Source organism: Macrobrachium rosenbergii, chromosome 9 (assembly GCF_040412425.1).
Source record: "Macrobrachium rosenbergii isolate ZJJX-2024 chromosome 9, ASM4041242v1, whole genome shotgun sequence".
Lineage (NCBI taxonomy): Eukaryota > Metazoa > Arthropoda > Malacostraca > Decapoda > Palaemonidae > Macrobrachium > Macrobrachium rosenbergii.
This window is the reverse complement of record NC_089749.1, coordinates 9773859-9788337: the sequence shown is the minus strand read 5'-3', so window position 1 is coordinate 9788337 and position 14479 is coordinate 9773859. Positions and strand designations below refer to the sequence as shown.

General features: G+C 35.2%; 1 protein-coding gene across 4 annotated transcripts in view; it reads right to left on the bottom strand.

Moving 5' to 3' along the window:
* MICU1 (Mitochondrial calcium uptake 1) overlaps positions 1-14479 on the bottom strand; it is a 44877-nt gene that overhangs the window by 11097 nt on the left and 19301 nt on the right. For 2 of the 4 annotated variants that reach the window (XM_067108366.1, XM_067108365.1), the window contains exons 7-9: positions 9512-9577; positions 718-832; positions 27-187 (exon numbers count right to left, since the gene is read on the bottom strand). In XM_067108366.1, the coding sequence (XP_066964467.1) occupies positions 27-187; positions 718-832; positions 9512-9577 (342 nt within the window). The remainder of the gene's footprint in view (positions 1-26; positions 188-717; positions 833-9511; positions 9578-14479) is intronic. The other 2 variants (XM_067108368.1, XM_067108367.1) reach the window with 1 other exon arrangement.

The following is a 14479-nucleotide window of genomic DNA, read 5'->3' as shown; positions in this document are numbered from 1 at the left end:
ATCCTGTTGAAAACACTTCAGCTTACTTTGAAAGTGTTACCAGTATTGGCGTGGTCTCTGTGACGTGCGCCAATGCTGGTCTGGTTACGAATCAAAGTTGCGACTTTATCAAACTCTTCGTAGTCGACATCCCCGTCACCGTTGAGATCGAACATTCGGAAGGCGATTTCAAAGTGTCTCCGAGACGCTGAAATAGAGACGGTTTTCAGTCCTTATCTCTCATAACAAATGTACAATTCACACTCAAAATGAGTAGCAGATAGGACTTATATTATGCTTAAAAGACACAGCTGAACTGAAAATAACCTAATACAGTATATGCAAATGACCAAAAGGTATGACGAATAAACAGACAGGGAGCAAGATGGCCTGTACTCTCTGCTATTTCAAAAACTCCTAAATTTATAATGTAAAACTTCAGACTAACATATCTGTTTTCTCAAAACACTTATTCATTATATGGACCTGTCTTACTGAAGCTAAGAAATTTAACCTGTTGTCTATAGCATGAATTAATGCATGAAATTTGGGTCATATGATATGACACTGGGGCCAGGGGAGGCCATACACTCCATAAAAAAAAAATGGAATTAACCTCATCTGCTGAACCCAGCCCATGCTATTGCAATGCAAGACTCATACTCCATAATACAGTCGCATACCCATCTCTGCCAAAGACCATTTTAGTGACGAACAACGTACACCTCCAGCACTTACTTGAAAGCACAGTGAGCAGGAAAATGAAGTCCGAAAACGATATGAGTCCTGAACTTCCTAGTTTGTAAAAGATGGAATCCTCATCCAGAGCAAGTTCTAGTTTGCTGGAAGTATTCTGAAAGGAAAATGACTCAGAGCATCACACGCAGAATCTTCACGTTCTGTCGCAAGTGTTTTTATGAAGTGAATGCAATTTCTTTGCAATCAAATAGCTAAACTGCAAAAAATCAGGGACTATTCTACAAAGGTCTTAACTGTACAAGAAGGGAATTTGTCTTCAAATTATCATTTGAAGTTGTCAAAAAATCATAAGAGATGAAATCCAATCGAAAAATGACTTTTTCTTAAGGCTACAAAACTATGAAAATTGATTTGTCATGAATGTCAACATTTAACAAATGCCTGAGCCATGGTAAGCTTAAGTAAAACACAAACTATGCCAAAAAAACAACAAATATCTAAAAAGAAGTTACAGTTTCCAATCATATAACAAATGTGAACGATTTAAAGGAATAAATAATTTAAGAAAATACTAAAGTTAGGAAAAGTTATATTTATTAAAGAATTGTGCAAAAGGTCCCATACGTAACAAGAAGTCAACTGCTGAAGTTCAAAAGAAAATAAATGAAATCCCAAAATAAAACCACCTCCTTGGAGAAACAAAATGCAATGGGAATGTTCAAAATTAATTTTTTAAAGCACCTTATACCTTTAAGTATCTTAGAAAAGCAAGTTACAAACAAGGGCATTCATTCCCTGTTTTGAACAAATTTTCATCACTACTTATTTCATGAAGAGATTAACTTATGATATTTGATTTAGACAAAGATTTTTGTGTTCTCCCCGTCATAGATTTCTTGATTAATGTGACTGTTGCGAAACTGACCTGTACCTTACTTATTACTGTATGCGTGTTGTGCATTAATTATTGTTTGATAAAATTTTAAGACTGATAAAATGACTAAATGAATTCAAAGTACATTGTCATAATTTTGAACTGCTTTTACTTCATCTTCAAGAATCTTACACAGTACTTTATTTCACAACTTGTTACCTTACTTGAGCCTTCAACAGCTATATACAGCTGTCACACACCAATTCATATATATCTGAGAAGTTTAGGAATGATTTTTGAAGATGTTTTCTAATCAGAAAATTCAAGAATAATCAATACATACTCATGACTAATTTCTAGGCATAAAATTTAACATGACAAAGCAGATTAGATAACTGAAATGAATAAAAAATTTTAAACTATAGCTGAGCAAAATATGTTAATGTCAATTCATATCAGAAAAAAATTACTACCCCACGGAAAAATGATTTACTCATTCTCATTGCATTTTGTCTCAAGGAGAATACACACAACAAAATGCTGCAATGAATCAATCAAGAGAAAGCATGCCTACACTTGTTAAAATCATCATATATTCAAAATATATGACAAATAATGCTTAGCGTGATGATCTTGCTTAAATTTCTTTCTTACTCATGACAGAGACTATAAGGGAACTAGAAGACCTTCGTGTCAACAGGTTAGCAAAAGATAGTACCAACCAAATCTAACATTACTGTCTAAGGCTAATGCAACATGGTTTCAAAACTTTACTTCAATTCAATCCCTAATCCTTCAGGTTACCATAGGTGATCACTAGGATTTGTTTCAACTGCTCAAAAGTTAGTTTCAGTCTCTATAGAACATGCATATAAATCTCGCATCCAGTGGGAATGTCTCATTCACTACAAGAGTTCTTTAATTGTCTCTATCGCTCGGCATCTCCAACTCAAAGCGTCCGACTAGAACGACAACACACAAACATCAGCACACAAGGCAGCACTAAGTAAAATTCACAAGTGGTCGCAATGCAAAAATGAAAATACACTACCGTGACGTGTGTGTGTGTGAACCACATATCATACGCACGTACTAACACCCTGATTCATCGCTAGTGTTGGCCTAAACTAAAGGTGCAGAGGACATATTGAAGCTTGGACAAAGCTAGTGCAGTTCGAGCTACTCTCATGCTTGACTTCTTGACTGCACTTTTATTAAGGGAAAAAAAAAAAAAAAGCCCAGTTCAATGGCAAAGGATGTGTTTTCGAAACATGCGGCTGTGGCTAACTGAACAGAGTGAGATAATTCATCAGAAAGGCTACGTTACTGCAAAAATCATCAAATCTAAGCATTGGAATTGATATTCCCAATCCTCGCCTAAGATAGAGAGAGAAAAAAAAAAAAAAAAAAAAAAAATCAAGTGAAACAGAACACATTCCTATTTATATAAAGAAACATCACTGTGTAATATAATCAAAAGAAGCATAAAAGACCGAAGAATCCTCATGCTTAATATCAGTAAATCTCCAGTGGCAGGAAAAGGATGGGATGGACAAATAAAAACGATACACGGCAGAGAAAAAGACTTCGAGACATTGTTTTAAAAAGGGAAACATTGCTTGTGCTTTAATCTAGGAAAAGTGTTAGTATGAGAATATCATCCGTCCTCAGAACTCTCATGTAGTACACTAAAGGCACCAAATCCAAGATTCACTGACTTTATTACATTTACACAAAGGCACATCAAAGTTTCACTTCACAATTCTTATTTAGTAAAAAGATAGCACAAATGCCCTCTGATAAAGCACTTTCTCACTACACTTGGGTAAATCATAGAGAGAGATTCTATTATTACTGCCTTCAAAAGATTAAGAAACCATTTTCTACTGATGATTACTCATAAGATATACATCAATGATTTCATGTAACATTTTTGACTCTTGGGCTTCACACATCTATCACAGCCAAGTCTCGGGAATGGCATGGAAAAGAAATTCAGTATTACTTTGAAATTTAAGTAATGAATTATTGAATATCGTTTATGAAACATGCTTTCGCTAGTTCTAGTGAGTGTTCTACAGTTTAGTGATATATACTTTTGATTTAGCGTCCTAACTCGGTGAACCTGTTAATTATTTATATCAACACTTACAAAAACTAAGCGCACATCACACACCACAACATGACTGTGATAGTAATACACTTTAATGATTTTCATGTTGATCAGGTGTTATGCCAATGTGGAATCTTGCCAAACCAATGCTACTTATTTCAAAGGGTTCCTTATTTACTTACTAGTGACCTTTGACAATTATAATAAGCTCCCTTAAAATTCAACCTATTTGCCAATTCAAGAGAGATCTGTTATGACACAAACTGCTCAATAACTGAAAGGATTCTAACAGTTTTACAAGCCACAGTTTTGCAGTTACACAAAGAAGTGCAACACAGTTATTTGCCAATACTGTTACTCAGCATTTGCACTACTTGAGGTTTCTAAAAGCAACAAAACACTGTTAACAAGATGCTAAATGAAATGATCATCATTAATTAACAAGAGGAATATTACCTATTCCAAATTTTATTGGTACAAAAATTAGAAATTTACATCACTGAACACTAAAGACCTCAAAATCAGCAAAAAAACTAACTCTTAATACTTGGCAGTAAAGTGGTTCCTCCAACCTGGGGTAGTAAATGTTTTTAAATTAACAAATAAACTACCTATAACACTTCCAATTTTACTACTCTAAACAATGCACTTAGTAACCAGTGCTTAAACTATAATATTTTTAATTTTTTCAACTCATTATTAACATGTGAAATTTCCACTCCAAGCCACTGAGGCATGACTTTAAATGTGTGAACACACTTTAAATTAATAGAATTTTACCTAAAAGACACAAGGTGAAAATAAATAATTATCAGAGGGTTACAGATGCAAAATTCTCATTGTTGTCCTCCAGACTCTATTCCCAAAAAAACAAACAACAATGCCCGAGTCTTTGTAAACATGGCAATGAAAATTCTGCACAGAAGTCTCGACAGAAAAAATATTAGCACGTTGCAGGGGAAAGGTACGACATGCAATAATGAAGGTACCTCTTCTGCTGACTGGAAAAGAGAAAAGTGTGATTGGAAGATTAAAGACTGTTTCAATTCACCAATCAGGTAACTGGTCTAAGTACATGACCAGATTTGAATTAAAATCTTCTGCATACCATTCAAAGTCCAAGTCAAGTGAAACGTACGAACATACGGTAAATGGAAGACGCCTTTAGCATTCAAAACAGTTACAGCTTGCCGATATCAAGAAGTAATGTTTTATAAATCATACTGTCCACAAGCTTAATACTCTTTACAACAATGTTCTAAGAATGGCAAGCAAAGAACAAGCTCTGTCCACTGGCCATGTTCTCAGAGGCAGTTCTATTGTACCAATCGGGTAACTAAAACAGGACTGAAACAGCACTAAGACATGGGACATCAGTCAGCTGTTGAAAGTTAGAAATATCAAGAAAGCACCAAAATAATTTTTAAGAGAAAAAAAAAAAATCACAGAAGAATCAATGGCTTATGTATATATATATATACATAGGAGCCCTTCTTATTGGCATGAAAGGATATTCACATTGGCAAAAGTCTGCAACTTGCAAAAAAATACTGCACTATAAATGTATAACATTATTCATCATCATGAAACACAGTGCCAAGAAAAAAAACACTGACAATATTTACTTTCATACACCACTATTCGTAAAAAGTTTCTTTTGAGCTAAATCACTGAACAAAAATTACCGTACATATGCCAATACACTGGGCCCTTTGAATTATATTGTAATGCAAGAATTTCAAGACAAAATGTAATCCAATAGTTATACATCTTCAGCAAAACAAAACTGTTCTTTTCACTGCAATTCATAAACACATTTTCAAACTTACATGAAAGTTTAGCAATACCATTTAGTATTCTGATAATGATATTAAACCCTACAAGAGATCTAGTTAAGAGTCAACTGAATAAACCAGTAAACCTTCCAACTCCATGACAATTATTGAGGTTATTTTCCAATCTCTGCAGTTTGTATGGCACATACTGTACTTCCTAAAAAGCTAACACCTTTCATGGTAAGTATGAATTAATGTCTTCCCTTCACGACCGAATATCAAAAATGAATCCACTTATACATTATCCCAGATTGTATACAAAAATGTCAAAAGCTTTTATCAAGTCAGTACTGTATAACCACAAAGATATGGCTGGCTGAATCACACTTCATTTACAGCACCCTAGAAATGGTGCAGCCAAAAACTAACAAAATATCAACCTACCAGTAAATCATTAAACCCAAAGAAAAAAGTTGTTAATGCACAAAAAATGATCAACATGACTACTATACATCTTTAATGCCATACAACCTCTATAAAAATCTATGGAGTCAGCAGGCACAAATTAAAATGTTTTACGATCAAAGCTTTGACTCTGGCTAACAAAATCTGAATATTCAATACCACCTGATTCATTATGTGTGATCATAAAAAGGCCAAAGGTATCCCTAGGAATAAGACACTGAAGTACTGTACTACCAAGAGCTGAATATTTTACTGACTGTTCAGTTTCTAAAAAAAAAAATAAAAGCTTAATGGCCTTTTCATAAAATAAAGTATGAGAAATATATCTGAAAATGTCAAAAGAGTTAGAAATACCAGACTGAGACAGACAAAGAAATCTGGTTACAAAAACAGGATTAACAAAACGGGAAGTAACCTGACAAAGAGCACACAGTTGATTGTATTTCCGACAAGCAAATAAGCAGTAATGACAATAGGTTAACAGAGAAGGGCAGACTGCAACACGGACGAGCGAGCAGCATCTCAAGTAGGCAGCAGAGAGGGGAAGATCCTATAGTCAGAATAACTAAGGCCCATTTTCTTCGGGGCTCTTGGGGAAAACTACGACACAACACTGATATACCACAGCCGATCTACAAGCCTCACCCTAACCTTTCGTATCTCCGTATTCCTCTTTCCACAGAAAACGTGTTTAAGTAATAACCCTAACTCTTAACACCTTCAGAGACTGCATGCATAAATTACAATAAAGAAATCAAAAATTTTCCTGCTTTGAATACGGAGTTAAACAAATTACAACTCCCCCCCAACGTCAAACCTTCAGCTTATCACAGACCAAACTGGATTGAAATTTGTAAATTAGTGAGCAAACTAGCACAGTATTTATTGCAAAGCTTTTATGAAATTGACACTGCCACAAGGTATACCAAGCAGCAGTAAAAAGTGGCACATTTGAAGGATGTGTCCTCCTTGCTATCCACTTAATACACACAACATTGTTTCCTTTGCCCAGAAAAGTGCCACTAAATTTTTCATATAAATGGATGTGTCTGCCATGGGAAAGATGCCATAAAGATAGATTTTGGATGTTAGAAAAAAATATCAAAACATTACAGAAAATTGCAAATCTCAAGGACCAACAACCTAGGAGTGTAAAGAGCTCTCTTCTAATAACTGACTGGAATTGTAAAACTAACCACACTTGAATAGCAAACACGGCGCAACCATACCGACAAGCTATCAATGAACAAGTACATATGGAAAGAGCCGCAAAACTGCACATCAATAAATCATCTGGTGTGCGGACGAAAAATGGCAAGAACTCTGTTGAAGTGATAATCTCATGAACTGAGTTAATTTCAAAGTAATGTAAAATGAAAATAAATAACATGGATTATTGTATAACTATATATAAATAATCTTATTTGATTTTACCAGTACTTTCTTTTCAAAAACATCAAGACAGTATCACTAATGCAACAACAGCTGTCACACCCTGATCAAAGTTACCTGTATTTTCCATCTGTTACCTGTAAATGTCAATAATCCGGATGTTTTTTATGTTTATCCAATCAGATAAACCATACTCTAAACTGTCTAAGACATGCTAAGCTAAGGTTCCTTTTTATAAAACTTTGATCTAGAATGAATTTGCACTTAAAAGTTCATTTCAAAATGCTGGATATAAAAATGTGATTCAACTTATCAATATGGCAGTGACTAGGACGGAAAAAATTTAAATCCTCATGAAAAAATTTTAGAACATGCAAAAGCTCAATCACATGCCAAAGTTCGGTTACTTCTAAGTTTGTAATCTGCCACCTAGCTCAGCAAATTTGGGTCAGACCATAGCTGTCAATTCTCAACATTCCAGAGTAGAAAGCTAATCCAGTGATCTAGAGTACCATATTCCTCTAACACTGATATTGTACTGCATCCAAAAAAAATTATACGAGCACTCCTGCCTTGTTTATTTTATGTGACAAAAAAATAATCCTACTTTCTTACATTTGGTCATGGAAAGTATCCATCACACCCAGAAAGTACACTGGCCAAGAAAAAACATTCCAAGTTATATAATTACCACATTTCAAATAAATTTATGGCATGTACCAAATTCTTAGCATCAGCTGCCACTCTTTCATTGATTAAAGTTAGCAGTAAATTATTAATTTGGTTGCAATATACCTGAGAAAAACCATAGCCTACAAATCCACTCACACAAATTAAGACTGGACACCTACAATAATCATCCTGTGTTTTCTCTCTATATTTTCTCAAATTTATGCCCGTTATATTTTGTCTAATTCAAGTAACGGTTATAAGTAGAACACTTAGTATAACCTTAAGCACCTAGTTTGACATTTAATATCTAATGGTAATGTTAAGCTTAATTTCAAAATAATTTACAGTGGATGCTAATTCTGACAGTCACTGTATTTCAAGTGTATATTGGAAAATGGTTCAAAATGCACTAAAAAATATTATTTCTGGGATCTGCATATAAAAGTTGGACACAAAACTGGGCAATCTAAAATACTGCATATCCCTCTTGTCATTTCCAACAGGAGTAGTCTACGATCCTATGACTGTGCATTACACTTTAATTGCAACAAATGTAATGGGTAGTCTAACCCACTACAGCATAGCCTTGTCATAAAGCTCTTAAAATCTCAGCAACTTTAAATGGTACATTCCATTATTAAATTACCTAAGAAACTTCTAATTTAAATTTTCAATTAAATCATAATAGGACAGCCCCTCTGGACAACGGTATATGACATTAACGTACAAAAGCTAAAGATTAATTCCTAGCTGACATCATGTTTAAGTGTCCTAGAAACCTAACTTCCCAAACAAAATTATTAAAACGTATCCAGTGCTCAATATCTTTCAATAAAATCATTTAAAACATGCTGTTTCATGCTAGAAATGTTATTAGCAAGAGAAAAGAATCAAAATGCATTCTTTTAAATTTCCCCACTCAAATAAATAAAATGTACCCCTTCCAAAATAATGTTTCATTTTATATAAGATAAAGTAGTTTAGGTTACTTTTTTATTTTATCTTTCAGAAGCCCAAAGCCAACAAAAAAATAAAAACCTTAAATTCTGACTAATCTTCTATCGATAACAAAATATTTCTTGCATAAAATACAACTAGCTATAAAACGGAACATAATCAAGGTAAATAGCACCTGTCTGCAACTTAATGTAATGGTCATCAGAAATCAGAAATTAAATTACTGTAATCTCCAGTGCTACAAAAAAATGTTTAAAAGCAGCATCCTGCCAACTTGATCACAGCAGTCCAATTTCAATTTTGACCAATTTCGAGAAGCAATGGTGTTACTAATGAGTATAAACCTGTTGAAAAATGGAATTTTACTGAATGGCTTCAAGCTGAACTGCGTGTGACATAAGCAATCAGATGTAGGCATTCTGAGTAGACAAAATCTTAAAAATACAGTCATTTTTGACAGAGAGGACCTTGTGGTTACTGTCAGTCTGACTGTTGGGAAAAAAAAAAAAAAAGGAAATGTAAACGCAGTCTAGTCTGAACGATGCCTAGAAGCTGTGGGGAGGCAGTTTCCGTTTTCAGACTTACCTCTTCATAATAGGCTGACAAAGGAGCTGTAGGTCCTTTTTCAAATTCATTCCCTATCTGATGTTCCTGAAATGACATGCCATTAACACAAAAAAAGGGGGGAGGGGAAACAAACAAAATGTTACAACTCAAGAGAACAACAAAGGAAATAAATATGGATACAAACAACGATATACTTTGAAAGAGGATAGATTATAAATAAAAGGTGAGAAACTAAAAAATCTTAAAAGAATATTAGTACTGTACACTGCACAAATCAAAAACACAAAAAAACACACAAGTCGTTTAGAGACAAAATGGGAAAAAACTGCATACAAGCATTCCTCTTGCAATAAGCTAATTATCTGCTAGAAGGGGCTACGCGTAGGCTCTCAATCTCATGGACTGTAGTACTCTGTTCCCAAGTACCAGAACATACCAATGACAAATAGTCTTGCCAGAGAGTCTTCAAATTCTGTCAAATGAAAGTTATTTTTATTACATCAAACTTTTTCATACAAACCCATCAATCATACTGAACCCAAAATTGCAGCTGCTGTAACCCCAGACACAACCTAACTAAAGTCTTGATGACAAGGAAGTACCAGAGTTACAAGCTACCATCCATGCACGTACATGTGCTTCTGTGAACCATCTCCAGACGGATCTAAACAGCTCCTTCTATTTTGTAGATCAGATCTAGATCTACATGGGTATATCAAGGAAGGGCAAAAGGATGGCATGTACACAGGAGAAGTCATCCCAGAGTAAAAGTTGGTGCATTAAAGCTACCTGTATTGAAAAAGTAGACACTCACGCCCTGCAATCTCACAATCACTTGGCTACCAAAGAGGACAAGCACAAAAAGGTAATTCTATGCAACGGAAATCATAGGAATACGCTGCAAACGTGGCACATGAAAAGAAAAAGGGAGACACTCAAAGACAACCAGGTATTTTGATGGCTGAGAGAATAGCGGAAGAGGTAGGCCACATGAGGTCGTGACGGCCACAGGCTTAGGCGATAGGATTTTGTGTTTGAGTCAAGACAACTCGAAACATGCCTGGTGCGGGTAACTATTTATGAGAGTGTAGGTTTGTACTCCCGTCAGAAAAAATAACCACCACACAACTTGCGCGTTACCGTAGTTCCTCATTGGACGGGTGGGTACCGTTCTCAGCTAGCACTCTGCTGGCCCTACGTTCGATTCTCCAACCGGCCAATGAAGAATTAGGGGAATTTATTACTATAGACAGAAATTCATTTCTCGCTATAATGTGGTTTGGATTCCACAACAAGGTGTAGGTCCTGTTGCTAGGTAACCAACTGGTTCTTAGCCACGTAAAATAAATCTAATCCTTCGGGCCAGCCCTCTGTTAATCAGCTCAGTGAGTCTGGTTAAACTAAGGTATACTTATCTATAATAACCTGTATAAGGAAAAATTGGGAAAACACGGAATAAAACTGCTGAAAGGAAAAAAAAAAATAAATGGCTCAATATGTATAATACAGTTCTGAACTGCCAAAGAGAAGCTGGGAGACTGTTGAGGTGGTTTATAATTGTAAAAAACAACAGAATGAGTGTGGCCCACAAGGGCACAAGTGCAAAGAGTCACTCATAGCTCTTCTACTTTCATTTTCAAGACTTCAGAAATGACGTGTTTGGGAACACTGAGCCTGCAAGTTAGGCTCAATATGACTAAAGGGTTTTCCGTGAACAAGGAATTTTTACATTTGCCTTTCCCACACTAACTGGGTGCTTGAAGAACCATGAATATAAGTCAAGACCAACATCCATATCATTTAAATTTTCACTCATTAATTGGCGAGCCCAATGAGACCATTAGACTGCTATATTTTTTAATAAAATTGCTTGTATTACTTTGTCTTTGGCATTATTACAGCAAGTAGGAGCACAGTCGTCACTAGCAACCAAGAGCACAAAATTAAACGGAACAGTTAATGAAAAACTAGGAAAAGGATTAATCATATAGACAATGTCTCTTCAGGAAATAATACAATTAGTATCATGGTACTTAGCTTACATACTAACCAAAACATTAGAAAAAATACTGAATAAAACTACCATGTCAGAAAAGAGAAATTCTCATGAATACACCTCAATAAAACATTTCCCAAGTAAAAATCAAGCCTACAGCAACATCAACTCTTTGTTTTTCAAAACTTGAGTACATTTCTGAGAGAATGCTATAAAAATACTATAGTAATCAGTTGCTACAATACAATTTACAATACTACATATTGGCGTAAATTAAAAATTAAAAAAGCAATTTTCAAAAATTATGTGTACAAGTAGTATCACAAGGTTTTGTGATCTGAATAAAACCTTTCACTTTTAAGCTCAAGAAGAGTCCCTCTCTTGAATAAAATAATCAACTGATGCTGTAAATTATGTTCTGTCACAAAGTTTGGGAGCCTCGATTTGCCAGTGCCTCTAGGTGCCAATACAGGACTTCAATAACACCATTAATGATATAAAGCTGTCTAAGTGTTGACTAAATGTGCAATTCTCTGGTACACTGCCTACGGCAATCTAGTAATATGTGATAGTAGGCACCACATTCAAATGGCTATCATATCTTAAACACGTAATCTACAGAATATATTAATTTGGATATCTTTTTGTTATCATATCTTAAACACGTAATCTGCAGAATATATTAATTTGGATATCTTTTTGTAAGTGATAATACAACCACCTTATCGCAGTGAAGGAAAGGATGCTTCAAACATTTCTTCACACAAACCCATTACTCATAACTAGTTCATTTCGTCACCAAAATCTCACACTTCATCCCTGTTCAAAAGAAATAGACAGGGCCAGCCTGTTAGCTAGTGGCTCTGCACTTGCATGTACAGATTCCTTTGCATCAAGCAGTTGACTGCCTCACTCAACAAGTTGCCTGGCAAATTAGCTGGGTGAAATTTGCAAAGTTTGGAGGTGGGAGCTTAATATGTCAAGGTACTATGGGCTTATAAGAAAAAAATTTATTTGAATTATTACTATTTCACAACATATCCATCATTTATACTTTGCCCAATATATCAACAAAAGTAAGGACAAAGCAATTGCAAGCACACAATATACTTACCACCAAAAAAAAAATTTGATAATTTACATCATAAGTATGAGAACAAGAAATCTAAAAAGAAAGGTGCAGGAATGAAAGGCCGCCTCCTCAACCACCACTTAAGTAAATAATCTAATCAAAATGCAAAACATTACTGAACACTGTTCACTTCTGAAAACAAACCAACTGAAGTGTTTGCTACTGGTTGGCAATCAACAGTAATATACATCATCAAAATCCCAAAACATTCTTTGGCCTAAAAATGGAAGTTCTAATATCTGCTGAAGCTGAATAGTGTTCTTCCTCTCAAACATAAAATAAATCGGTGTTTACCATAGCCTGCATCACTAACTCCCATCCACTATAGAGGGAAATTCTTCCAACTAATAAAGTTTCACTATCACCTTACTGTAGAAACCACCATTGAAAAATTACAAGAGTGAAATGTTAAAAGATGAAATGTTAAATTTAGGAAATCTTGAAATGTCAATCAACAAAAAAGCACCGGATTTCACGTGAGCAGCAAACTGTCCCAGTGGAAGAGTGAGGCAATGAACTACTGAACAGATGGGGATCAATACGCACATCAGAAAGCCTTTAAGCTGCCTGTCATATTCTCTCTTTTTGTCTTTCTTTTGAAAATGAACTCAAAGAGTCCGGGATTTTGTTATCCACGAAATGGGCTACTTATAAGTAATGGGTGTGATGTAAAGCAAATATTAATTATCTACTTCCTAATGTTTAACAACTGAACCAACACTGTGTATTTGCCCCGTTTACCTTCTATTCGGATTACAGTTCAAATGCAGGTACTTGAGTACTGAACCATTTCAGCAACGTTAAATGAAGACTTCCGTTTTACTTATCTTTTTTTATTTCACAACAAAAATGCATCGTCATTCAATGAGGGCAACACGTTGGAAAAAGCTTGGCATATGTTCCAATGAAAGCAGCAAGATGGTCTTATGAGCCAAGAGTCCGAGCCACATAAATATTAGCTTACAGAAATGAAATTAGTACCACGCAAAACTCAAAAGAGGTTACGGTTATATTAGATCTTATAACATCTTCAGTGAAGCTTTGGATTCATACTGGCATCTTGTGGCATATTGAAAATGCATAGTTTCTGAGCTGCAGATGAGAACAACTTTCATTAAGTGTAGGTGATATGAATCCACTTCAGTAACAACTGGATACTGATGGGGATATCTGACTCGCCCTAGACACACTGCATAAGTTCTTCAAAACAGCCTAAGGATGTTGCTATCTCCTATATCTACAATATACTCTGCGTCTTGACAAACCTCCAAACAAATACCTAATTCAGTTCACTCAAATTGAATCAGCCATCTAACCTACCAACTGCTCACCTTATGAAACTTCGGATAAACTATGTAGCAACACATATCAATGAAGCTGTAGAAACCAAAAAATCCAACTTTTGAGTATTGTACCTGTCAATACATAAGATGTGCCTGGATTTTTGGGAGCATATTCTGGAAAAAATGAATAACAGCTCTCATTTCCCTGTTCCTCATAGTCCTAGTTCCTCGTTGGAAGAGTCGGTAGAGTTCTCAGCTAGCACCCTGCTATACCTGAGTTTGAGTCTCTGGCCGGCCTATGAAGAATTAGAGGAATTTATTTCTGATGATAGAAATTCATTTCTCGCTATAATGTGGTTCGGATTCCACAATAAGCTGTAGATCCCATGTTGCTAGGTAACCAATTGGTTCTTAGCCACGTAAAATAAGTCTAATTCTTCAGGCCAGCCCTAGGAGAGCTATTAATCAGCTCAGTGGTCGGTTAAGCTATGGTATACTTAAATTTTTCCTCACAGTCCTTCCCAATACAGGTTACTTTGAAGCTTCTTACCCTTATCTGAACTCAAATGACTGAA